Source organism: Falco punctatus (assembly GCF_963210335.1).
Source record: "Falco punctatus genome assembly, chromosome: 10".
NCBI classification, from domain to species: Eukaryota; Metazoa; Chordata; class Aves; order Falconiformes; family Falconidae; genus Falco; species Falco punctatus.
In genome coordinates, this window is record NC_137590.1 from 3,304,718 (window position 1) to 3,331,536 (window position 26,819).

A 26,819-nucleotide genomic window follows, 5' to 3' on the forward strand; every position below is an offset into this window, starting at 1 on the left:
GTGTCACAGCAGCACATGGCCACAGTGTCACTGTCCCCTGTCTGTGTGGCCTTGTGTACGGGAAAAAATCTCTCTGCCCTCTCTGTTCATAGCTGTCCCCATGAAGGTGAGAGCCAGAGGCTGTCAGTTTGGCTGAGATGTAGAAGTCGCCACAGGAGTTTATGGAGCCCAGAAGCACGAGCAGATTCTGGAAACGGTTGGGCAGATCCATTGAGAAAGAGCAATCCCTGTTGGTGAGGCTTGCTGGAGGCTGAGAAGGTGTTTCAGGGAAGTTTCAATGGGTCCTCATCCTGCTCTTGCATCTTTTCTAAGCAATACCAAGCAAACGTCCGACTATCCTCAGCAATTCTGTTTCGAAGCTGGCCGTGTGAAGTGCTGTGCTGTCTTTTCCCTTGCCAGTCCCAGGTGCTGGTAATGTGATTGTAAGGGGACTCTGGGGTAAAAAAGATGCTCTGATGCTGTAATTGTTCTACCAGGCTACCAAGTGTGTAGGTAGCATATAGGGATGCCTGATTAGTTTGTTATTATTTTTTACATTCCTTTATGCAGTGTGCTAAGAGGTGCACCTGAAGGGTTAAAGATTTTAGATTGCCTTAGCTTAATAAAAAGACCATAGGCAAACACCAAGAAAACATTGCTCTCAGTCCATCTCTCACATTTTTGACTGCAGTGCCTAATGTGTAGTTAACTGAAGTATCAATATAACTGCAGTAAGGTTCTAATTGGGTGAGGATATTTAATACCAATTCAGTTGGTCAGAAACGAACTCTAATTTCTGAAATACTTGATATCATAATCTCTTGAAGCATCATATATTTAATGGATCAGATTCTTGCACAGATATCTTAAAATTACGATGACCTGTATAAAAATGAACAATGAATTTATTGGAAAATTTATGCTCAGTTGAACTGTATAGCTGAAATTTTTAGAAGGAAACTTTTTAAAAAATCTTTGCCTCTGAGTATCTGCACTTTCACCGGAGGGGTCTGGGAATACATTACATTTCAATGAGTTTTCCTCTGCTGTTAAATACTGTATGCAGCTATACTCACAGACACCTTCCTGTCTACCAAAATCAAGTGGAAAGGTATTTTATAAGGCTTGACGAGGATGGGGATAAAGCAATAGCACGCAGAAGGTATTTCTGTAATTCAGGGAGACAGTGTCATTCTGTTTCTAGTTTAAAGAGAAATCTTTTAAGCAAAGACAATTATCTTTGTAAATTACTAGTAAGACCTTATTTTGTGAAGAAAATGTCCAGTAAATGAGCTTTTCATGGATCTGAATTGCACTTAGGAGCCCAGATTGTTTCAGTGTAGGAACAGCAATGGGAAGTTTGACTACAGTCCTCCCAAAGCGTCTTGTTTTACACTTATGTAGAAGGTGTTAAGGTAATCCTCCTAGTTTAACTGATAGGGCACCAATGGTTTTTTGTTTTTTTTTTTTTTAGTAAAATGTTTCAAAGCGTGTTTCAAATTTAGATGTATAGAATCTGACCTTCCCTGGGCTGTTAGCTGCACATCTATTTGGACTGAGACATGAAGTTCAGGGGAGCTCGGGGATAAAAGGCTCAGAATACCTAGTTCACGTGTCTCAATGAACCGAGGATTAAACGATGACTGAAGCCGTGGTTTATATGACAGAAAAGGGTTTCTTATTAGAACCTGGTCATTCAGTATCATGAAAAGTGATTGCATTTAGATTCCTTCACCTAGTGCCTTTCAAGTCTTAGAAAGAAATGCTTTAAGCGTTTAATGCTTCCTGGCAGAGTTTAGGCTTGATGCTATTTTAAAGGAATAAGAACTAGGGAATTCAGAAAATCTTTCTTTAAAAATGTTTTCTGTTGGATTTATGTTATTCTAAGATTCAGCCTCAAACTGGACGCGGTCTATCCGAGAGACAGGAAAATGGCCTTGGGTGACAGAATAGGGATGTTCTGTGGTATGTTTGTTACCACGTTTTGTATGACAAGGACAGCACAACCTGAAACAGTTTGGAAACCAAGCACGTAGTTGTTGAAATGTTGGAAATGAGTCTGTTTTACAGACTCATTCACTGGTGGAGGGTCGATTCTTGGGATCACCTGTGACCTGTCCCTGGCTGCAGGTGGCTGAGGATGTGTCACAGTTACACACTGAGGGGTGAGATGTGCTGTGACCGCCTCCTTGTTTACAAAATTTGAGCTGTCTTTAGAGATAACTGCATTTGTATTAATGTTGCCATAAATTTTCCTCTCCTTTCCCCTGCTGTCCTTTAATACAGAGTTTAGAACATGGCAGCTGCAGCTCTGCCAAATGCACATTCTGGGTCAGATATCGTAAGCGGAGGATTCATGGCTGTAATTACAGAAGCGCTTTGGCACATGTGCTTACATACCGTAGTAGCATATGTGGTTAAAAGGAAAAGGAGCTCTATATATTTTTAAGAAATCACATGTGCTATTAGGCAGACATCAGTTTATTCCTGGTGCTTATTTACTATATGTTTTGCTCTTTGGGCAAAGAAGTTACACAGAGGAGTCTGGAGGCTAAAAGTGAGCAAATCTCCCCGCTGTTCCCATGTTTACAGTGTGCTGCAGAGGACAGCAGGGCTTCCCCTGCTCGGTGTTTGCCCCACTTTGCTGCAATTCTGAAAAGCATCCTGGATATGCACCCAGGAACACCCAGGGAGAAAATGTGCATGAAAAATGCAGAGATCGAATAAATAAAATAATAATAATAAAAATCAGGTAACAGATTATTGGAATTTGAACCTTCAGCGGATTGTTAGTGTTTCAGCCGTCAGCCGGCTGATCAAACTTTGCAAGGTCTCTTGCACAGTCGAGCGTTTGCCCTCGTGCCCCCAGCCTGACTCCGGGGCACCTGAAGCAGAGCAGCTGGCTAATGCTGTCATTGCTGGCGCTGGCTTGCTCCTGACACATGGAATGAAGATCATGGTTTTACTGAAAACAATTTTAAATACTTATCTTCAGATATCCTTGAATGTTGCACTTCATGGTGCAATTTGAATCCGTAATTGTCAGCAACAAGTAAAAGTATATTTTGTAAGTGAAAACCTTGGGCTCAGAAATGTACAGACTTGTAGCTAGAAGGATTATTAGACCTCGATAAAATTATTTATACAGCCACTCCCCAGGAGCAGCTTCCAATAACCACGTTATTAAATTTAACAAGATATACCAATTGCAATGTTCATTGCGAGTTATTACCATTGTATTAGCCAATTAGATTTTATTTGTTGATACTCAGTAACAGATCGTATCTTTTTAGATAAATTCTGATATTTAACCAGTATATAGTTGAGCTAGTATGTTAAGTATGCTGGCTCAAATATCAAGGAGCAGTCTTTGGAGACCTACACAATGTCAGAGCTTTAATTGCATGTGTTCTTCAGAAGCTATTTAAAATATCAGTGTTGTTCACCAAGAATCCACCCACCGTATTAATCTTCTACAAGAAAACATTTAAATGCTTGGTATTTGTTCTTGGAACCACTTAGAATACGGGTGGCAGGGATGTGTATACACACCTACTTTGCTGTCCTTACGCATGCAGTGGGTAGTTTTATGTGAGCAGTCGCAGGGTGCTGGGCGCTGCTGGGGGGCTGGCTGTGCCACTGCCACGGTGACTTTTGAGAGCACCCAGCTGCAAACAGCTTTGCAGACAGAATAGTGGGAACTTCCAAAGGGATCAGGGGGCTTGCTGAAGCTCAATGTTAACTAAATTTGCTCCCTTTGGCTTCCTTTGGGAAGGCTGTTGAGCTAATGGGGTGATTATGAAAATGCCAGCCCAATAAACACTTAATTTCTTCTTTAAAAATTATGTAAGTCTGTTCTAGTTCTGTTTGATTGCAACCAGATCGCGTTTATTTTTTATGCTGTGTTCACTAGTGTGGCAATAAACCAGACATCCTACCCTTATTTAAGCTTATCTTTATGTTTTCTGACAATGAGCTTCAAAGAAAACAGCTATGCGATCTTTCTCCCAAAGAGGAGCCCCAGCAGCACTAAAGGAACAGCAGTACAGGGAAGGGAGAAAGAGTAGAAGGCTTGTCGATGGTGCTGGAATTCCTGAAATTGTATCTTTTGAGACAATATTTTATTCATCACCAAAGATAATATGAGGCAGTCAATGACTGCTTCTTGCTGAAAGTTCAAACACATTAATTTGACATTTGTATAAAATCTTATTGAGAAAGATGGGCTTACTAATGGAATATAAAATATGAGAAACGGCTATCTCCAGACAGTTTTTTGCTGCCTTGGTGAATGGTAAAATAAGTACATAATTTAGACTGTGCAGCTGGAATAGTTATTCCATGTGGCACTACAAAATGCTGAAATGACGTAAGTCAACAGCGAGTTCTGACTGATCAAGACTCCAGTGCAGCAGCTGATGCAGAAAAGCACCATAAATGCAACGTTAGATAATCCTGTTGATGTGCTGCATAATTAGACCCAAGGGTTTTCAGACGCTGGAAGGAAAGAAAAGCAGTGTGACTTTTTTTTTCAGAAACACTGAATACCTGCAAATGGGTTTTACTGACAAATATAGGTAAGCACATCTTCAACAAACATGGCTGGTAACTTAAGTTGGAGTTCTGCAATCCAGAACAGCATTACTATAGGAAAAAATTTGGTCCTGTAACTTAAAAGATAAGCCATACTTAGCTTCAATTTATTTAGACCACAATAATAAAAGTGTGTAAGCGCCACAAATTTGCATTTTTAAAACAGAATCTTCATTTCATCATACTATGAATAAAGCAGGAGCCTGCTTCAAGGGTGGAAAACCACTAAACTGATGAATTATTAGCTAGAATTATAAGAAAAGACGATGGGGAATGTCTGTTTAAGAATCTTCTGTGGTTTTGAAAATCAGCATTAATTTTTCAAGTTTCCTTACACTGGGACAGATAAGTCTGAAAACCTCTCATGTAAACCTTGGTGTGTTTCAGTAGACTGAAACTAAACTGAACTTGCAAAGTTAGGATTCTTTGGGAAGGTGCGGTGTACTTTGTTCTATAGCTTTAAAAGAAATAATCCAGTGAGATTATAGATGTGTATATACTTATGCTTGAATAAAGCACTAAAATGTTAATATTGAGCTATTGAAATGGTGATAGCTAAGCTGTCAAAGCAAAAAGATATTCTTGGTATTAAATAAAGGACATATATTCTGGCAAGTGAAGCTAGACGAGTCATCCTAGATTTGGACATACAAATTTAAACAAATGACATTTAGTGTTAGTTTTACTCCTAGGGTACTTCAAAGCAATTTCACTGATCCTTGGTGGATTAAGAAGTACAGAATTAGTAATGAATGTATGAACTGCTATAGGACTCAAATGGAGACATGTAGGCAAGCGTTTGCAAAGAGAAACCTGTAATAATGAATTTAAGAATGAAAATTTAGCTTAACCTGACAAGTTCAGGAAATACAGCTTAAATACTTTTCCCACATATATTGAAGGTCCTGCCACAGTGCTTGTTTTGAGCACTGTTTCCACGGGATTAGGAGGATAACCAATAAACTTTGTCAGACTGTTGCACAATTGGGACCAATAATTTTTGCGGAGAAGTGTTGGGGGGAAACAGTTCTTATTACTGGGAGGGCGCTTTGTCTTTAGGTGTTTCACTAGACAATGCCAGCCCTATTCGATCTGTCCCTTTCATAACGGATGTTATTGCTGATGTTCATCATGAAGACCGTATGTGACACCTTATGCAGAGTCAGCACTATTTTGATCATGACAAGGTTTCTGTGCCATGGACACGCAACCACTGGTTATATTCATGTGTGCGCTGTGCGCGTGTGGAAACAGCGTTCATGAGCTGCTTCCGCATGTGTGGAAATAGATGTGTAATGATGAACCGGCAAAGGCAGCAATTTGACATAGAATATAAATTTGGAAAGGACTTTCAAAAAACATACACCAGCAGAATGATAGTCTTCCTTAATAGGTTGATAGCACTTGAAATCACTGTGATAGAGAAAATTCCAATCTTGAGCCTACTTTGAGGCCATTAGTTTGCCGTTGAAATGAAGAGCTTTTCTAAGCTGCATTCAGTTTTTTCAAGGATTAACTTGATCTAGTAAAAAAACCGCAAACCTATACAGAGATATTTTAATCCCAAAGTGATTATCATCACTGCAGTTAGAAACAAACACACACTTTCTGCACACCGTGCCCCTGTTCCCTCTCCCTGCCATCCAAAAGATCTGATTGCCAGCACAGAGAAGGTGCAAAAGGAATGAAATTTAGTCAAATGTAACAAAAATTATCTGTACCTAAGCCAGGCAATTGTTACCAATATCTCAGAGGGATTAGCACAATCTAGAGCGTAGGTAAGATCATCTCTGCTTATGTGTAAATCTAGTAGTACTCTGTTAAGGGTAATATGGAAAGAAAAGAAACGGAGCTGTCCTGTGGCAGGGGAGTCACACCTTGACAATGAGGACTGATACTTGTAGCAGAAACCAAATCGCATACAGGAATGTGTTTGAGGCGCTAGGGGAGTCACTGATGTTTACTTCTAAACCCCAGAACATCTGGATACCTTGAGAGAAGCACTCTTGTGAGCACCCGAAGTAGAGAAGGCTGGTTTTTAGTGGATTTGTGTTCCACTGTCGAGTGACTTATCTGAATTTACGCTAGGTCTAAGCTTAGTTCTTAAACAATTGCCATCAGAAAAAAAGATGTTATTAATGCTTTGCTTCTGGAGTTTATACCTTATTATGCACTGGGGAATGTATTCCTCAGTTTCTCCCAGTGTAGCTCTTCTGCTAACTAATGAGGCACAAAAACTGATCAAAGCTTTCCTTGTAGTTTGAGGAGCAATAGCATTTTTCTTTCTCTTGTGGAGTCCGAGTTTAAATACACTGTGAACATGTGGTGCCTTTTCACTCAGTAAAGATAAAGGTTTTTGCAAAGAGAAGGAAGTTTACTTGAAAATCTGGGAATGAAGACTAAACAGTTGAATAAAATAATAAACTACAGATTGAAGTTGGCCAGTTACAGCATCAGGTTGATAACGTGGTGGCTGAAGAATGATTTTTGGACAGACGAGATGCCCAGTTACTCTCAGCCCTTCTGAAGCTTCCCATCGCGTGCTGTGCAGACACCTGAGGCAATGCCTGACGCCAGGCTGTTACAGTTGGAACTAATGGCATCCCAAGTGACACGGGTCCTCCTCTAGTCCCGCCGTACTTGTCCTTCTCTGTGGCATGCGGCCTGTGCAGAGCTGAGGCTGTTGGGCAGCGCTCCTTAGGCGTAGGTCCGCTCGGCAGGGTTTGGATCTGCTTTCTTGTTCAGCTTAGCATTATGCGTTGCGTGTATGCATGTTTCTGGTGTCTTCTGTCTTAATCTTTCTGGAAGGAGTAGAAAGCACATAAACCACTAACTACTCACCCCAATAATCCTTGCTTTTTGCAATCTTAAATCAACACAAGCTTTCTGTGCATAGTTTTGTTTTCTCCCTCCTACTTCTATTAGAATGTGTAATAAAATTTCTCAGAGATATACTATGTGAAGTCTGTGGCCTGAAAAAAGTTATAAATGGATTTTTATACAATAAAGTCCATAATAGAAGTTATTTGAATGAGCCAAACAAGTCTCCTACAGCCCTTTTAAACAAGAATGTTTTCGGAAGAGATGAGAGTGAATGGTCAGGAACAGGGGTGTGTTAATTTCTGGAGTTTTATAGTTCAGAAGTTCTACCTCATCACAGCAACGTTTGTTTCTTCCTTTACTTGCCTCATGTCTTGTGAGGCTAAGGTCTAAATTGTTGGACAAATCTCAGCTCTCATGAGAGTTTCAAAAGGGATGTTCCAAAAAAAAAAAACCAACATTGCATGCTGTTTTAATTTCTGCCCCTCCGCTTTATTATTTTTAAATAAATGAGGGTAAAAGCCAACTACTTATGCCCCAGAAGAAAGGCCTGGCATGGGATGAATGATACAGATGTTCTCGCTGTCTCTATCCCCTCCCCACTTTGGGGAAGCTGTAAATGCATGATCAAATTATGTATGATGCTGTGCTCTTTTCTGTGTGTGTTTAGAAACACAGGATAACTGATGTTTCTCACATCAGGATGTTTCTTTATTCCTTTTTAGAAGTATTGTTTTTTTTTTTATCTGGTGAGTCCATGAGAGTTTGACATTGGATGACTTTATAAAGCATTCTACTAATTGGATTTGTTAAAATAAATAAATCAAACGCTAATTGGAATGTGCCCTGCCATTATTTTTGCTTACTGAATTAGATATAATGGCGTGAAGGTTTTTTTATCATATTTGTGCACTTTATTTAAACACCCCCCTGGCGCACACTTCTGCAAATTCAATTATGTATTCAAAGGAGGCATTCAATTTATGCAAGGCTGGTTTACATTTAATCCGGGGGCAAGTCTCAGTAACTGATGATAGGTCTGTTCAAGATTAATTAGCATCACTCAGATGAGCAGTGGCATTGTTACAAGCCTGCAGTGTAAAACAAGGGATATTTTATCCTTCATACGCGAGCTGTTATTTGCTTCAATATGACCCTCTTCAGGAAGGGAAAAGCTGCTTTCTTGCTTGGGCTTCATTTTGTGAAAAGGGGTCAACCCCACACACGTTACCTAACAGCATCAAAGTCTATCCCCATTTCTTTTTCTTTTGCCCCGCTTAGCAGCTGCGATTGTCAGTGTTTAATTTTCAGCCAACGAGGGGAAAGGCTTCAGGATCCCAATTTGCTTCGTAAAAATCCTCGTTCTTGTTGACGCTTTATGAAGACGTAGAACCCCGTTTTGGTGAAGGTGTAGATGTTTTCTTTTTTCTCGAACAGCTTTGTGATACTGTGGCTAGAACTATGTAACTTGCAAATTTTTTGAGTTGTATCTTTTTATTCCTGCATAGGTGGTGTGTCTGAGGAAATGCTGAACGTTAAGCTTATGCTGATATCATTGAACATAACGCATCTGCTCATTTTAGCCTGTTGGCTCGTTTTGGAGTTACTGTCTCCACTTAAGTGGACACTTTAAAAATACGTTAGTAGATTTTTAACTGAGATTCATCAGTGAGGACTAACTGAATTTCTGAGGATCTTGTGGCTAGGTACTTGTGTAGTAAAGTGGATCACTAGATCCGATGAGGTGAGCATGAGGAGCACCTGTGCATGTGCGGTCGGACACGAGATGCACTGTTGCCCTGTGTTTCCTTGCTGGCTTCCTTAGGAGCTTGTTGTCCTGAACGCACACTCGGACATAACAGCGCTTTCATGTCCTGGGCCAGCAACATTCCATGGAAAGGGCACTGTGCCGTGCTTTTTCTCAAACTCTTCCTCCTCATCCTGTTTTATCCTCCTTCCACAGGGACTACAGCCTGTGGGGTGTGCTCTGTTCAGCAGGGTCCACCTGAGGGACCCCTTAGTGTGGGGAGTTCCTGAGGTTCCCCTGACCTCACACTTGCCTCAGAGAGGTTGTGCACCCACAAGATGGGTGAGGAGCCCACATGCTGTGTCTGGGGTGTGGCAAAGCTGTTGCTGAGGTGGATCCATGTGACAATGGCACTGCGGAGCGTCCCTCAGCCCGTCCGGCTTCTCTTCCAGGGGAGGGTGGGGAGATACCGCCCGGCTTGACCCAGGGCTGGGTTTGCCTTTAGAAGGGGATGTTGTTGTTTGCAGGACTGTGTTTGTGCTCCCTGCGCTGGCCGTGGGGCGGGCTGGGGGGTGGCCTTGGCGGCAGCTGAGCCCCGTGCTGGCGATGCCTCTGGGAAATGGGTAAGAAAGGACAAAATGCCGGGAAAGGGGGAGAGGAGCTGCGTGAGAAGCCACCCTACAGACAGCAGCATCGGTGAAGGAGGAAGAGCATGGCGGGTCTTGAATTCCTGAGGTGAGGTTGGGTGGGATTTCTACAGCTGCTCTTCTGAACGTGGCTGCTGGTGACTGAGGCTTTCATGTCGCGTCTGCCATGTCCTGCAAAAAGGGCAGGACTAGGGCCGCTGGTGTGCTGCTTTGGCAGGTCAGGGATGCAAGCTGCCGTGACTGTTGGAGTAACCCTAAAAGCCGTGATATTCTGGGTGTTGTGGTTCTTTCCTTCTGCTCTCTGAAGTTTCTTTCCCGTTCCATCATATGACGTGCACTGTAACGCGTGAACAGGGGAGCTGCTGGCTTTTCAGCTCACAAGTGAGCATGGCTCTGGGTCCCAGCTGGGTCTTTACTTTGGTCTTCGTTCTGCTTTCTTAACACACTACAGCAAGAAACCGATGAAGACTTCCCTCCTCTTGGTACCCAAGGTTCCTGTAGCCAGCCTGCTTGTCTGAGCTCTTAAAATCTGCTTCTTTTTTTTTTTTTTTTTTTTTTTCTTTCCCCCTCCTTGTGCTCATTTCCTGCAAATTCACCTCTCTGGATTCCAATTCTGTTGCTTCTAGTAAATTAATCCTTCTGGCTTATTGCCCTGTCACTCTGCATTTGGAGGTTTCTCCAGTAACCTTTTCGTTCTTTAAAATGTAGGTGTCTTGCTGATATATTTAAGACTCTCCACCATTTATCCTTTCCTTTCTTATCCAATTGTACTACAAGGTTAGCTTTGACTTTCAGACAAGGCACTTTAAAGCTTCCTCAGGTGTTGCCTCTTAACAGTGGAAACTCCCAATTAATTTAGAGAAGTTCTCAGTGCATCCCTTTTCAGCTCTTCCTCCAACTTTACCTACCTCAGCATTTATAAAATCACCTATTGAGCCGATTATCCCAAGACATTGACAATAACATTCCCTGTTAAATGAGGACTGCTACCCTGTATTTTGCTATCGCTTGTTTTGCTTTTGGGACTTTGTAGCAGCACCTGTACAATTTTCTTTGTGTACGTGGGGCCTCGTACAATTGTCTGGCTTTATCAGAGAATTTGTTTACGATCGCTTCAAAGGAATAGCTCAGAGAACACTGTTCCTGTGCCCTGCAGCATACTGAACAGAGGTGGGGTGGTGATGGTGTCTGTCTGAAGCTGTGCTATTAAACGGACTATCAAAAGTAGAATGCTCCACTTGGAGACTGAGAGCAGAGTATTTGATACCGTCTCTCATACCTGCTCGCTGTGAGAAAGGTGACTTTCAGTTGGATTACTCCCATGCAATCCAGAATACTTTATATTCCCTTACATGTTTTAATGAACATATTTAATACTTTAAATTTGAACTTTTTCACCTAAATTAAATTTAAAAAATAGGGAAACAGTTGAAATGTAATCTTGTTCGTTTTGACAGCTGGGAAAGCTTCACAAGTACGGTAACTTCAAAGCAAGAATTATTGACATAGTGTAAAATAATGACACTTCAGAAACGTTTGCAAGGACTCTACTGAAAGAGACAGGCAATCTTGCAAGGGTCATGAAGTCTGCTATAATCAGGTCTATTTATGATGAAAATATGCAATATACCAAATCAAATTATTGGGGATTTTTAGGATAAGTTTGATCTTTAGGATCACTTTTCTTTATGAACAGAATATTTGGGATGTTAGGTGCTCTACCCAACAAATCCTTCTAGTATATACTTAAATAAAAATAATACATGAAGTTTTGTAGAACAGCTTAGCAAAACAGTTGCAGTTGGAGTGTGCAAAGAATCATTTAGGTTGGAAAAGACCCTTGAGATCATCAAGTCCCACTGTTACCCCAGCACTGCCAAGCCCACCGCTGACCCATGTCCCCAAGCACCGCATCAAAGCGTGTTTTAAACACCCCCAGGGGTGGGTACTCCACCTCCCTGGGCAGCCCGTGCCAGTGCTTGGCCACCCTTTCAGTGATTTTCCCTAATACCTGATCTAAACCTTCCCTGGCGTAACCTGAGGCCGTGTCCTTTCACCCTGTCTCTTGTTACCTGGGAGCAGAGACCAACAGCCCCTTTCAGGTGGTTGTAGGGAGCGATCAGCTCCCCCCTGAGCCCTCTCCTCTCCAGGCTGAGCCCCCCCAGTTCCCCCAATCAGCCTTGTGCCACAGCCCCACTGCCCATCCCTGGACACGCTCCAGTCCCTCCATGTCCCTCCTGGAGCAAGGGGCCCGATCCTGCACACAGTTCATGGTGTGGCCACACCAGTGTCCAAGTGGAGCAGTAGGTCACTGACTCTTTCCTCCTGGACGAGGGTGATTCCATTTCATCTGCCTCTTCATCCTGGCTGGGTGGCCTGTACCAGAGTCCTACCAGGATACTCGCCTTGTTGGCCCTTCCCCGTGGACACTCAACCTGGTTGTCACCGTTATCCAGCTCCGGGCAGCTGAAGCGCTCCCTGACACACAGAGCTACGCCGCTGCCTCTCCTTCCTTGCTGGTCCCTTCTGAAGAGTTTGCAGCCAGCCACTGCAGCGTGCCAGCCACACAAGTGCTCTCCCCACGTTTCTGTGGTGGTGGCCGTGTCGGTTCTCCTGCTGCACGATGGCTTCCAGCTCCTCCTGTTTGTTGCCCATGCTGCTTCAGGTGCTGGCATAGTTGGGTTTCAGCTGTGCTATCGATCTCAATCTCACCTCAGACACTGGTGTGCCGCCCCCAGGCTCATCTCTGGTGAGCTTGGGTTTATTCCTTTCCCCTTCAAACCTAGTTTAAAGCTGTCTTGATAAGCTCTGCAAACTTCTCAACTCCTCACCTAGAATTTCCCCCCCCTTTGATGCAGGTGAACCCCATCCTTTGCCAGCAAACAGTTCTTTGTTTTATAATATATATGATACATTATAATAATATATTAAAATATGTACTGTATATGAGTATATATGAATTAGGTTATATTAAAAAATATTATTGACACGGAATATATCTGTGTTTGACATCTGTGAAGAGTTCCGTGGGAACTGAGACAAGTTTAGGCTTTCTTGGGATCCAGAAAACAGAAAATATAGGTGAAAACTAAAGAAGGCCTCAGCGTCCCTGGTGCTGGATAATCCTTATTGCAAAGGCGCTGCAGATCGCTCATGTACCAGCTATTTGTTGTCTGCATGTAGGCAATGCAGCCTGTGGGAAGGAGTAAAGAGTCAGGAGCATCTCTGCACATGTAACCCTGATTAGTGTCAAGAGCAATTGGCAGTTTGGCTGGCAGAGCGAGTCAGGGTTGCCTTGAGCACTGTTCGGTCCTTGCAGCTCTGAAGTGTTAGATGTGTCCAGTTGACTTTGGAGGACTAGTATCTGCAGAGAAAAATTATCCTTGCTTCCCTAAGAGAGAGAACCAAAGCAATGCAGAGACGCTGTTGGCATTGTCTGATGGATCAGGTACTGAAATATGTTTGGCAGGCTATGTTGGGTGGCGTGAAGAGAAATGTGCCTAAGGGAATGTAAGGGACACCAGTGTAGGACTGTCCTACCAGGGAATAAACTAGCTTGGTTTGTCTGTGTGACACAAGCTTTGAAGATCTGCATTGGAATACAAAATTTCATTTTCTTTCATGGGTTTCCCTTAACTCACAAGGATTCGCAAGTGTTCAGGCAGCTGCCAGGTTATTTATGGTAGTTAACTGCTTCCAAGTATTTCAGGAATTGCAGTGGGAAGGATCACTTAGTCAACAGTCTGGAAGGTGTGAACACTAGTTGCCATCCACTTCTTGTTATTCTCTTCTTGTTGAGAAACTAGAGGGCTGCTCTCAAAACTATTTACTCAAAAGACCTTGGGGAATGATCATGCCATACAGAGCTTTGTGGTGTTACGCGTAAAAGATGGTCACATTTTCTGTGGGTGTAACCCAACCTTGTGTAATTCAATGCTTAAAAGTGTAAAGGAGTGAGGATTCACTGTAGGAACAGTGATGCTGTGCTTGTTTACCATTTCCCTTCCTTCTTCCTTTTTTTTTAATATTTGACTTGGAGGTTTATGTGATGAAGTATTGGTTATTGGGACCCAAACACAAATATTCCTGCATGTGCGCATCATGTGTCCCTGAAAACGTAAAGACAATAGGTTGAAATAAAAGGAAATGATCTAAGAAACAGTAGCATGGAGGGAAGAAAAAAAAGGTTTCCAATGGATACAAAGTGTGCAAAGTACAAAAATATTTCCTGGATATCTTCTCTGCTATCTGAAATCTAATGTGCAGAAAATCAGTTTTATTTATTGTAAAGAGACAAAAATAATTAATACAGGAATATTTTTTTTCCTTGTTTTTAGGTGGTTGTTCATTTGATGAGCACTACAGTAATTGTGGCTATAGTGTGGCCTTGGGGACCAATGGATTTACCTGGGAGCAGATCAATACCTGGGAGAAGCCAACAATGGATCCTGCTGTCCCAACTGGTAAGTAGGGAGCCGCAGCGGCAGCCGGGAGGTATGGCTCTGAGAGAATGGGCTGTTACCCTCTGTGGGTGTGTACTGGGTTTGGGTAGCCACAGCAAGGGGGTGAGGTTTTATTTGGTGATAACAAGATAACTTTTGCGTTCAAAATAATCTGACAACAGAATTTGTAAATGTGAAATGGCTTTTTACAATGTTTGCCATGTGACATCCTTGCTGAATCGCTTTACATTCTGTATTTCTGTTTTATTCCTGCATTTAACAGAGAGGAAATGTTTCAAATGCAATATTCTGAGGTTTGGCCTCGGCTATTTGTGTGTTTTAGGATCACAGCGCTGTTTTATCTGGGGAGATGCACGTTTGAGAGGCTAGAAAAAGTACGGCTTTGCAATGTCTGGGAATACTGGAGTTCCCAGTTATCAATTTAGCGCTTAACTGACTGCTTTAAATTCTAATTCTGAGAAAGACAAGAAAATTCCGAAAGAACTAGCCGTAGTAGCTAGTCTTTGGTTAGGCTGGGGTTTCAGGCACTGACATTTTTGTATGCAAGAAAAGCATTTCCAACAGTAAGAGTTACCAGAATATCTAATTTGCTAACATATATTTGGGACATCAAATAATGGCACACTGTTCCGTGTGATACTTGGAACGTTGTCTGAAGAGCTCACAGTAATGGTAATTTCCAAGAGTTTTGTTTTTCATTGGAAGCTATTGTTATGTCGTATATGGGAATAAGTTCTCTAGACTTAATAAAAGTGTTGTGGAATGCTTTGTTCACATTGAAAAATAACTTGGTTTTAAGAAAAACTGATTTTTACAAAATGTTAGTGTGCTATGTTCCTTGCCACCTAAAATAGCAGTGCAAGCCCCCTTAGCGGACTTGATGGCAAACAGACCCACCTGACCAGGCAGTTAAGACTTTGATTTCAGTCCTAAGAAAGAAATATTTGTTCTGGTTAGTGCATTGCACTCTGAGAAGCACGAGCTACGTGGCAGAACTGGAATATAATGTTGTTCAAGAGCTATTCTTATGCCTGTAATTATTGGGGTAAGACACTTATAATTGCTAGCTGCCTGTTAAGGACACCGTGCAGAGCTGATACAGCAACAGCTCCTGCTGTAGCCGTGAGGGCAGCCCAGCCTCCATCCCTGTGTGCTTGTAGTCAGTAGAAAATAAGTGCATGAGATACCAGCCTAGCTGTGGCTTCTCTGTCACCAAGGGTTGGTTATTTCATTACTGGAAATTGTTCAGAACAGGAGCTTTCAAATTATGTAACAGCTAGCACAGCTTGATTTGGCTGTGGCATCCCAAAATACATTAATTGTGAAAGGTGCAGGTCTCTGGTCTTTTCTGTAAGAATGTATTTCATCAGTTCTGGATGTTGTTGCTTTTTTAAAGATGACAATTTTATCTCTGTGGTTCCTCAGCTTCTATCCTGTTGCGTCCTATTCCCTGCCTCTGGAAAAGACCTAGCCACAGAGGCATAGATCTTGGAATTAACTGATCTCAGAGCGATCTAGAAGAATGGGGATCGGTCTCTTCTCCTTGGTATCAAGCAATAGGACAAGAGGAAACAGCCTCAAGTTGCACCAGGGAGGTTTAGATTGGATATTAGGAAAAAATTCTTCATGGAAAGGGTGGCCAAGCATTGGCACAGGCTGCCTAGGGAGGTGGTGGAGTCACTCTCCTTGGAAGTGTTCAAAAACCCATGTTGACTGGGTGCTTAAAAGCATGGTTTAGTGACGGGCTTCGCAGTCCTGGGGTAACAGTTGGACTTGATGACCTTAAAGATCTTTTCCAACCTACAAAATTCTGTGAAGTGAAACACAGTTTTGGTGTAATTTGGAAAGCAAGAAATAACTAGGAGGGCTTGCAGTGCGTGAGTTCAGTATGTTGCCAACTCTAAATGTTAAGGTAAACCTGTCTTCCTGGTCTCCCTATGAAGGTGTATCGTCACCTGAAGTGTGCTGGAACCATGGAGAAATCAATAGACAGCAGTCTGGAATGGCATGGTAAAAAAAGCCCCAAAACGCAATCTAATGAAAAATAAAAAAAACCAAAACCCATACCCCCTTGCTAAAACCAAACAAACCCATAAAGACAACCCCAAAACACTGTGATGTAATTTTTAATTTTTAATTTTATTTATATATATAAAATTAATATATATAAATATAAATTAATAGAAGGCTTTCAGACTTATTTCTTCTAAAACTAAATAGTTGTGTGTTTTTCTCCTTAGTACATCATTCCATGATATCTAGTAGTACTAATAAGTATATGAATATGTTACAGCACCAGCAAATTTTATGAAGGTTAGACATCAAATAAGAAAGGCAGAAAGCTTTGTTGTAGAAAGTCACAAAGGTAAATCAGCCATCAACTGGGAATGGGCTGATAAAAAAATATTATCTAAAGGGATTTTAAGGAGCATAAGGGAAATGACTCAGTTCCTCATGTTACTAATTGATGTCTTAGTATTCACACAGAACAAAGGTGAAATCGGTAGGTAGGAAAAGATTGACCAAAAGCAAATGTGTACAGAAGGCTCTAGTAACAAAAGCATGTTTTCGAGAGCTGTCTTAATCATGCTAACCTTGAGGTAAATTATCGTGGTCAATTAGACTCCCCAAAGCTAGCAGAGATGTTCAGAGCTGTTATCGAGGGTCTGTATTGCTGGATAGAATCGTAATGCATGTTGTTTCTATTGGTTACTCATTGAAAATCTGTTTTGTGAGAATAAGGGGTGTTTACTTAAAATTCATCTAGTGGCAAAGCCAGGAGAATAAACTGATGAACAGTACGTTCCACTCCTACAAGCAGGGACATCTTTAAAACCAGAGTACTAGAACATTTGGTGATTGACTTTCTATTCCATTTAATTTCTCTACAGCAGCTGAAGGCAGCAGGGTGTAAATCCACTGAGCTGCAGGGTGTAAGAGGTGGTAACAAAGAGATGTTCATGGAATAAGTATCTTCTGGTGGCCAGCCATAGCCAGGAAAGCTGCTCAGCACAAAGAGCAGCAACAGGACCACCAGAACGCGTAGGGCTCCGAGAACAAAAGCAGTAAAAGGTTTTCTTTATCAGGCTGGTATTTTAGATACTATCTTATTTTAGTAGCTGGAAATAGATTAAAATACTACATTGAGGAAATGGTAAAAATAAAAAGTGCGCGTTAGGTCGGTTCAGTGATACTAAGTCTGCAGTGCAGCCTGCCGGGGGGCGTTGGGGGGAAGCGTGGCTGGCCCCCACCCTGGTCAGCCCCCCTGCATTAGCATTGCTGTCAGAGCTGTGCTCTTCTGTGAAATGTATTGGCTTTCACAAGTACCAGCAGGTCCCTTTGAATTCCAGCAAGCCACAGAATTCAGTCCTCCTGAATACTAATGCTAATATCCAGCACTTTTTACAGTATTTTTCATCGTTAGATCTCGGAGTGCTCTTCAAAGGAGGTCAGTCGCATGAATGAGAGCCTGAGCCTACATTGCTGTGTAATTCTCTGCTGACATGCTGCTGCAAAGGTCTCTGCCCAGGGACAACTTTCTATTCTTTATTTAAAAAAAAAAAAAAAAAAAAAAGGCAGTTAAACTGCTCTATTAGCAATATAGAAGTTTGTAGGCAATTTGTTTTACTCCGTTGCTAGCAAATAAACTGTTTTCCATGAATTCTATGATTAATTCCTTAGGGCTGGAAACAGTGTTAATTGCGGGATTAAGAACCAGATGTTTGTTGCTCTCAATAAATGTTTCAAAAAGGCGAATAAATGAATGGTAGGTACCCAGTCCTCTGACTTCGGTGGGCCTCTCGTTCCACCTCCTTGCATAATAGCAGGAGCGATTATAACAAAATGTTCTTTAACAGATGGGTGTTTACTTAAGCCTGAGTACCCTCAGTGATGAGTATTCTCCAGCCTTTGGGCTGCTTGTTCCACTCTTTGAATTATAAAGGTTCTCAGTCTTCATTTACCTTTTATGGCTTCACCTCGTTATTTTTTGTTCCATCTTCGACTAGGGAGGATAACCAGTTGTTCCTTTCTTTTGTAGAGTTGCATGCAGTTAAGTCCTTGTTTTGCAGGACTAAACATGACCCAGGCCTTTTAAACTTTTTTAATTCAGCGTTTCATTTCCTTCCCTCTACCTTATGCCTTTAATCACCGCTTGATTACCTTTTTGGATTATTTACCTGAAGTTGTGTTACCGAGCGAGGATTCAATAGTCTGTGTAACAGTGCTGGTGGGGGACATGACTAATTCTCTTATAGAAGTTCAAAGTACAGCAAGCAGATTTCTCCTGCTTCTCTCTATTTACATCTTGCAGTTTCATTCTCTTTTTCTGTAAATATTATGTCTTTATGTGCTGCTGTTAGTTGATGCAGGATGGATGTTGGATCACAGAAGTTGTTTCCTGGGTGGCAGAGCACGGCCTGAGCTGTTCCGTGGTTTTGGGGCAGGTACTTGGTTAGTGCAAAGGGGCACGTGTTGTGTTGAAACGAGCCAGGCAAAAGCAGTGGCCTGATTTTTCCCGCTACACCATTGCGGTATTCCAAGGACCCTGGGTTGCCTGCTCTTGCAGCAGTGGCAAGAATAATAATGGAAGTATTTAACATTTGCACGTTCCAAGTGTTTTACCATCATTTGTTAATTAACTCCAACGGGGACTTAACCAGGGCTGACTAGATGGAAGTAATTACTTTAATTTTATTAAATACGATTCTACTCTGAATACAAAGCCATGGTGCCACGTGCCTTTCTACAGCAGCGTTCTTTGGTGTGAGATGTTCTGTTGATCTCAATTTTGCTTTTGTGAGGTTTCCCCGTTCCAAGTTACAGATCAGCAATCAGCACAGGGGCTGAAGGTCGGGCCCCATCTGCCCGACTACTCGCTTCCCTTCATGTATGTAAATTGACTCTTAGAAATTCTAAGTGCTGCTTTACTTTGTTTATATGTGTGTATATATACATAGACATGTAGCTATATGCATGCTCCATATCACTGCTGTTTCTTGCTGAATTGCTTTCTAAGTAGACATTCTGTTTGTCTAGGAAACAGAGGTTTAGATATTATGAATTTAGGGATAAACAAAATGTTTGGAACAAAGTTTAGTGTTCAGAATTACAACACTTGCATGTTACTCAGCAAGTGCAAATTGCCTCGCTTGGCTAACTTATTCCATGGAGAGTCCAAATGTTTTCTGCAGAAAAGCAGGACCTGTTATCGACCAAAAGTATTTCTGTGGTAGGAACTGATGCATTTTTACCTTTCTAAGAGCCAAACTTGCTTGTGACGTCTACCTCGTGGGTTGGAAGATGCAACGTAGTTGTGGGACATGCCACTGATACATAGTTTTATGGATTTTTGTGTGTGTGTGTTTCTGTAAAGCTTATCCAGTAGCAGACAGGTAGTGCCGGAGCAGTGGCTCAGAAGTGCACACGTAGTGTCTGTGGGCTCCCTCAGCTCACAGGTGAGCTAAAGGATTCAAGCTGTTGTGGTGCTGCAGAAGGCGGTGGCAGGTGTACTACACCTGTAGGCAACGTAGTACACCGTTAGTGTGCGTGGCACTTGCAGTGCTGGTGGGTCTGGTTCACCCCTCGGAGGCACAGTCAGCGTTTGCTGCATAATTGCCCCTCATGGACTTGGAGGAGCCGCCTGTGCCGAATCCTGTTGATGATGGTGGCCATTTGGAGCTTGTAGATGGCAAGGTTAAGGCACAAATGGGTTCTGAGTGCTGTCTTATGTGAGCGCATTGCACGGCCCGATGAAGGGAACACAGGTCAGGAGCTGTTCAGTGTGTGCAACTCACCGCTCCCTGGAATGCATTGCTCCGCCTCACCGGGAACCTGCAGCGGAATTTCTTTCTGTTCTCTTGCAATGGAGATAAGGCATGGGGACTCTTCCCACATTGGAGTGGGTGTGTTCTTTTGTTCCAGTAACTGGAGGCCTCTCAGAGCTTCTCGCCGAAAGAACAGAAGGGTTATCATCATTAGTGTTGCTTCGTGAACTACTCATTTAGCAGGCAGACATCATAGAGGTGATGTATATATGAATACCAGATGGCTAAATTCTACTTGGACTCCACTGAACTGAGTGGAGTTTTATGTTTGCCTAATAGGCCACATGCTTCCCGATGTCACCTTCCTCTTGCTGTTGAGTGGCACCACGGAGCTGCAGTGTGAATGAATAATTATGGAACAGCTCTCCTTGAGGAAGGTGATAACTGTCCTTCTATGCCCATGTTGAAGACAGGCAGGGTCCTTTAATTTCATTCAGAAGATAACTGTGTGTTAACCTCCACAAAGAACAGAGGACCTCTGTGCATAGGTCAATCGTTGGTCTTTTTTTTTTTCTTCTTTCTTTTCTTCAGGCTAGAATGAATGCCAACAGGGGTTAGACTCAATGTTTGTGAATTGGAAAGACAACACAGTAACCTTAACGTTTTCCCGTATCTGAGTGTATTAATCCTTGCTTACAAGAAAATACACAAACTTGTTAAAGGAATAAATTAAGATTTGACTGTGTGCATGATGAATCATGATCCAATTTTGAGAGGGAGAAAGAAATTTGGCTTAGCTGTCTGTATATCATTTTTTTCTAAAAAAGAAAAAAAAAATAATTTTTTTGCACGGGAAATTACTAAGAATGAGTCAAATATGTTTTCCTCTACTCTTTCCATACAAGAAAATAGATTAGTCTGGGGATAGGTAGTGAACTCCAAGTCATTTGTCAGCTTTTAAGGTCTAAGCAGAAAAGGATTACTGTGGAAGCTTTCCCCAGTGCGTTTTTATTTTGCTGTTTACTATGCTGCTTCATGTCTGTGTTTTGGGGTTCTTTATAGTTGAAGTAGTAAATAGTTCTTCCCCCTTTCCAGACTTTCATCCCTATTTTAGCTAACCAGAGATTTGGGGGCTGGTTGTTTGTTGTCTTGGATTTATTTCAGCAGATGTGCATGCAAATGTTTAGACTGTCGGGAAAGGGTGCTGGTTCGGCCTGTTTATGAATATGGCTTTGGGAGGAATGCAGCCTTGCAAGCAACTAGAGGGGATGTTTTTCTGCCCGATGGCCTTCAATTGCTTTCTCTTACTCTATCCAGTAAGGCCCCCAAAGGCCATTACTGTGATGGATTCTGTGATGGCTGTTCAAACCCAGCATCAGGATTTAGCTGTCCCTCCGAGGAATGTACTGTCACCCTTATTTTTTGACACTGACATATCAGGTGTGGGTTGTCAGTAACTAAATTGTACCTGCATTAGGATAGAATTTTGCTTCTTCAGGCAGGGAAAGCCAGCAACGAAGACCATGAGCGATCGCTGCTTCTGCACAGAACTGATTGCAGAAAGGGAACAACTAGTCCAAAGAGTGATTCTTACCAAATAATTTGCTTTCTATCTTGTGTTCCTGTGTTCTAACACCAACTAGAACTTCTCTTTTGTGATTAAGCATACTGGTTTTGGATGGGATAGAAACAGAGAGGGACCATTTGACCTAAGTACGTGTGAAACTGCAAACCTGTAAATTAAGAATATCGCACTTAAAAGCTAAGTAGGTAGCTAGCTATTCCATGATGTAAGATGCAAAAGTTGATTTAATTAAGAATTCTTGCTCCTCTAGAGACCTTCTGCTGAAGGGAAATTACACCTTGGATTTTAATACTTGTTCATATTGTAAATGTGAGATAGAATTTCTCCTTATGTGCCATTGAGAGAGGTTACAGAAGCGTACTTCCACGTTGATGCTTTGGTACTGAAATCAAACTTTGCAAGGCTGTGTAGCCCTCTCTGAACATCTGTGGTATAAAGGCACATTATCAAAGGAATCTGAAAGAATGATTTCTAGAAAGGCCTTTTAATGACCCTGAAGGGATTGCTGTCCGTGGGGAATACACGTGGTTACTGCACCTTGATGTGTTAAGTGGTACATTTGAACTGTTGTCAGTCTATTTCTGATCCTTCCCTGTGAAAGCTGTCAGAAAGAGAGCTGTTTGTGAATGTCAGGACCTTTCCATTATCACCATTAGTGAGACCGTGACACTCTTAAAGCACTGCTGAAACATCATTCAGCATCACGCTAGGAGGAAGGACAAGAAAGCCATTGTTGTGTGTGGTTTGCCGTGGTTTGCCTCCATGGTTTCAGTACTGAAGCATATTAATTTTTCTCAGCACCTGTTGGCTCTCACAGGAACTGATGCCTTTCAGCATCTTAGCGTGCAGGCTGAGGTTTTCATCATCTGTTATTTTGAGTTCTGTTAAGACATGCTGTCCAGATGCCAAGTGTGTTAAAACTGTTTTTTGTTTGAGAGCCAAACTGGGGAATTGTATGGCCATTTTTCTTGTGAAAAACTTCAAAAGCTTCAGGAGTTGGGGGGTAGAGGGAAAGGAGGTTTCTTCCAAGAAGATGAAATCTAGTTTAAATTCTCTTGAAATCAATATGGTTTCATTGAAATAAGGCTAGAATGCAAAACAAGCTTTGACTAAGGTACTTTGTTTTAAATGCTTATTTATGTGGAAATTCCTCCTATAGTAAGGATCAGATTGATAATTTAATAACCCCTTGTTCATATTAGAAACTTCAGAGCAAAAGGAGAAGGATGCCTAAGGAAGAACAGGAGTAAACAAGGTGTGTGGGTAGAATGAGGGATATGGAAGGTCTTTCTGGCAAAGAAGGGATACTGAAATTGTTAAATGTGAAGCTAGTGGATATTAAGGAACAGAGGAGAAGCAGGGGCCGAAGTAGGAACAAATGTTTCAGAAGGAATAGGTAGATTCTAGTGGTATTGAAGGAGTCAACAGGATCAGGGATTATTGCAAGTCTAGTGCGAGCAGAGGTGTTTGTCGCAACCTTTCAAGAGTGAATTCTTAAGTATACAGAATTCGGATTTATTTTCTTTCCAAACTGTGAACCTTCTCTGCATTGAGAATTTCTTTATCCTGGAAGGTTGGTTAGCAAGATAGGGATGGAAAAATCTAACAAGAAAGAAGTTCCAAGAGAAGAATGACCTGAGAAGTTTGAATCGGGCAGGTGGCCAAAGCCAAGACAGAGCAGAGCTGAAGAAAGGAAGGAGAAGGTTATGAATGAACAGACAAATGGTGTCAGATCAGGCTTTACAGAAGGAAACACTGAGGAAATCATAGGCAAAACCACTCCACAGAGTTGATCCAAGAAAGCAATGGAGGCATTAAATAGGCATCCAAAGCAGAGGCTGGGCAGAATACAGAGAGGCAGAAAGCATAGTTCAGGTTGTTGCTCAGTCCCTCATGCTTTAACAGCAGATCCTTGCTAAGTCTGTCTGTACGAATTTTCAGCTTTTTGTGGTTGCTTAACATAGTCAGTGGAATTCTCCTGAAGTCCCTTAAATTGGTGGGAACTGAGTCTAATCTCTGACAGCGGCTCGTTGCTGCTGCAGTGCACTCTCTGGCTAATGCACTACTTTTTTCCCCAGTCAAATCTCATCTTCTCCTTTCTTACTTTTTTTCCTTTTTTTTTTTTTTTTTTTTAATTATTTCTATCACAAAACCATCACACCACTTAACAGGGTGTTAACGCAACATCTGTGTACAAACCTATGGTATAGTATCTAGGATTCCAGTGTTACAAGTCACTTAACGCTGTTTCTTTACCATAGTATAGCGTACTGTAAAATCACTGGAAGTCTTTCCACCAGCTTCAAGACAAACAGGATGGAGATTCATAATGAGCAGTGTCCCTGCTCTAGATTTTCAAATATTCCCTGTTTGGTTAGAAGGAGGCAGACTGTTTGGATGGAATGGTAATAACAACCTCTGTTCACTGCTTCCACTCAGAACTGTTGCTGTTGACAATTTGGGGGGGAAGAGGTTTTTTTGTGCTTAGGAAATATTAGCATTTGCTGTTCCCGGTATTAGTTATTAGTGCATGTAATTTGGCACATGAAAAATACTGGCTTTAAATAAGTCCATTTTGCAAAAGTAATTTATACATGTACAAATGGAAGTTGATAGTAACAATATTAATATATTTGCATAGGGAAAATAACGTATGCATCTCCTGCATAGGCAATCCAGCCTTGTCCATATCATTCACCTCTTTTAGCAGGGAGTGGAAACTGTTGTGATTGTATTCCTTTGAGAAGAAAGTTGTAATATTACAAATTATCACTTGTTTTCACTATCGGCTAGAAAAATAAATGCAATTATGCTTATGAATGTTGAAAATTAAGTGAAATAAAGCAATTGTATGTGTTTGAGAATCTTTTCAAATGAAAAGCTGTATGCAATGAATTCTCACTGGCTCTTTTTCTCGCTATCATGTTTCATGATGTGAACTCTCAATTGATGAGCAGCTGCAGTAAAAATGGCACCAGCCAAGTCACAGGGAATTCACAGGAAAACGAGGCATTTCAGGTTGTAAAACAAGCCCTTTGGGGCCCTCATTTACCTTGAGAAATGCTTGGCTTTTCAGCTGTATAATGTCTATAAATACAGAGAGGTGTCAAGCCCTCACTTGCAGTGCTCGCACTTGGTGCTTTGGGGTGAGCCTGGTACAAAAAGAACAAAGACGCTTCGCTGTCGCTGTAGAGAGGGTTTATATTTCTAATTGTATAAACAGTTTTTTTTCCTCTGGTCATCCACCTCACCTTTACTTACAGTGCAAGCATGAGGGTAACATGTCAGTGTCAATCAGAAGAATATTGTAAGGGAAGCAGAATAGGAAACCTGCTGTACAGCTCGGGTGTGTAAGAGCCTCCTTGGTTCATCTAATTCTTCTAAAACAAGACTATCCTTAACACTAAAGATCTGACAACATCCCTTTGATCTTTGAAAATACCACCTATTGCCTTCTATGGTTGTTGGCTGAGTCAGGCCGTAACCTCAATGGATTTTTTTATTCGATATTCCCACTCTGCGCCGGTGTGCGCGGCAGCATAAGCCATGTGCCAAAGCTGCACACTGCCAAAAGAGCAGGCTTGGAGGCGGCGAGTGGCCTGCTGTGTTCAGAGCCGTGGCATAGCAGGGCTGTTTCTCTGGTTAATTTTAAGATGCTTTAGAACAAACATTTTATGTACTGAAAGTTTATGTAGTGCTTCCATTTATTAAATGTGCTTCTATACCACATATCTTCAATGCCCCAGTTAGTAACCATTTAAGCAGTGTGATAAACGTTTTCACAGGATAGTTGCTCGTGACACCTCCTCACGAGCCAGTCGGCCCCATAAACTCAGGCTTAGCTACTCGCCGTTCAGATGGCATATGAAAATGTAAACCCTTCAAAAGCTCCTTTTTACTCTCCTCCTCTTTGTTTTCCACGTGTAGGAGACTTTTTTTTGTATTGCTTTTTTTCCTGGCGATACCATCTTCATCTTATCGTCTGCTCCAGTTACAGTAGTGAAGATCAAGCTGTGAAGAACCTTGGCAATAAAGCTCAAATCACCTCCAGCCTAACTATGATATAATCAAAGTATTTAAGCAAACAAACAAAGCACACAACACAACCCCCCCTCAAAACGCCAAGCTAAATTAACTTCTTGCTAAATTTGGTGCAGTCTAGGGTGACTGAGTGAAGATGTACCATGAATATCGCTGTGCATTCTCATGGCCAGTTTTACTACTCCATCTGTCCACAGCAGACAAACGCCTTTCCTCCTTTAAGTTTTATAGATTTAAGTTGTTTAGTAGCATTGTTATGGGAATATTCAATGGAGGAATCATAACCTGAAAAAAAAAAAAATGTTTTACTTTAGTTCTCATTAGCTGTTCATCTAGAACAGATTGCATAGGATGGTCTTCTGGAGTGTGTCTAATTGCTGCAGCATGGTAATTTAATGGGGACACATTTTTATAAGCTTGTTTAAGTGTGTCTGCCAACTGACCTCGCAGCTTGGTGTGCGGTGATTCAGTTCTAGAAACTAGAGTTTAAATATAAGATCTTATTTGGATGGCCCCCTTTGAACTTCATTCACTGTTATGTATTTGCTTGATTTCTATACGGCATCTGTCATCACTGATATCTGAACTAAAACTCTCCACCCTCCCTCCCATTCACCATCCATAAATGGTTGTTGTTCTTCAGTTCTGAAGTCCAAACAGTCCTGTTCCCTACATATTTGCTTCTGTTTCCTTGTGTTCTGAGCTCTTTGTCTCACGTGACATTCACGTTCCTTATCTTACTTTGTCTAGGAACTAAGTTTTCCCCTGTTACTCAAAAGGGTTTTTACATAGCAGCAAACCAAGAAGCTTTTCCATTTCCATTTCCAGGTGTCTTTTCTCAAGACAGTGTTTGTTTCCTTTTTTCCTTCGTTCTCTTCTTCTTTGGCCTCATCCCTCAGGATTCTCTGTCACTCGCAGCCTCGAGTCCAGTGGGAGGTGGATCTGTAAATCTGTTTCCTTCTGATTGCCAGGGAAACAGGACACGCACGCTCTGTCGCAGCTCGGCTGAGTCCCTACAGAAAGCATTCCTCAGCCTTAGAGCCTTTAAGGGAGAAACAGGATTGCAAAAGCTAATTTGCTTGTTTTCATACCATGATCTTAATTCTACAAGGTAGAGAAGATGATCTAATCTAATTTAATTTTGCTCTTTGAGAAGAAGGGAGATCGCTTGGCCAGCTG

The 26,819-nt window shown here is 41.8% G+C and overlaps 1 protein-coding gene across 4 annotated transcripts in view; it reads left to right on the top strand.

Annotated features, from left to right (window-relative positions):
* PTPRT (protein tyrosine phosphatase receptor type T) overlaps nt 1-26,819 on the top strand; it is a 467,104-nt gene that overhangs the window by 115,414 nt on the left and 324,871 nt on the right. For all 4 annotated transcript variants that reach the window (XM_080405963.1, XM_080405961.1, XM_080405964.1 and 1 more), the window contains exon 2: nt 14,124-14,249. In XM_080405963.1, the coding sequence (XP_080262089.1) occupies nt 14,124-14,249 (126 nt within the window). The remainder of the gene's footprint in view (nt 1-14,123; nt 14,250-26,819) is intronic.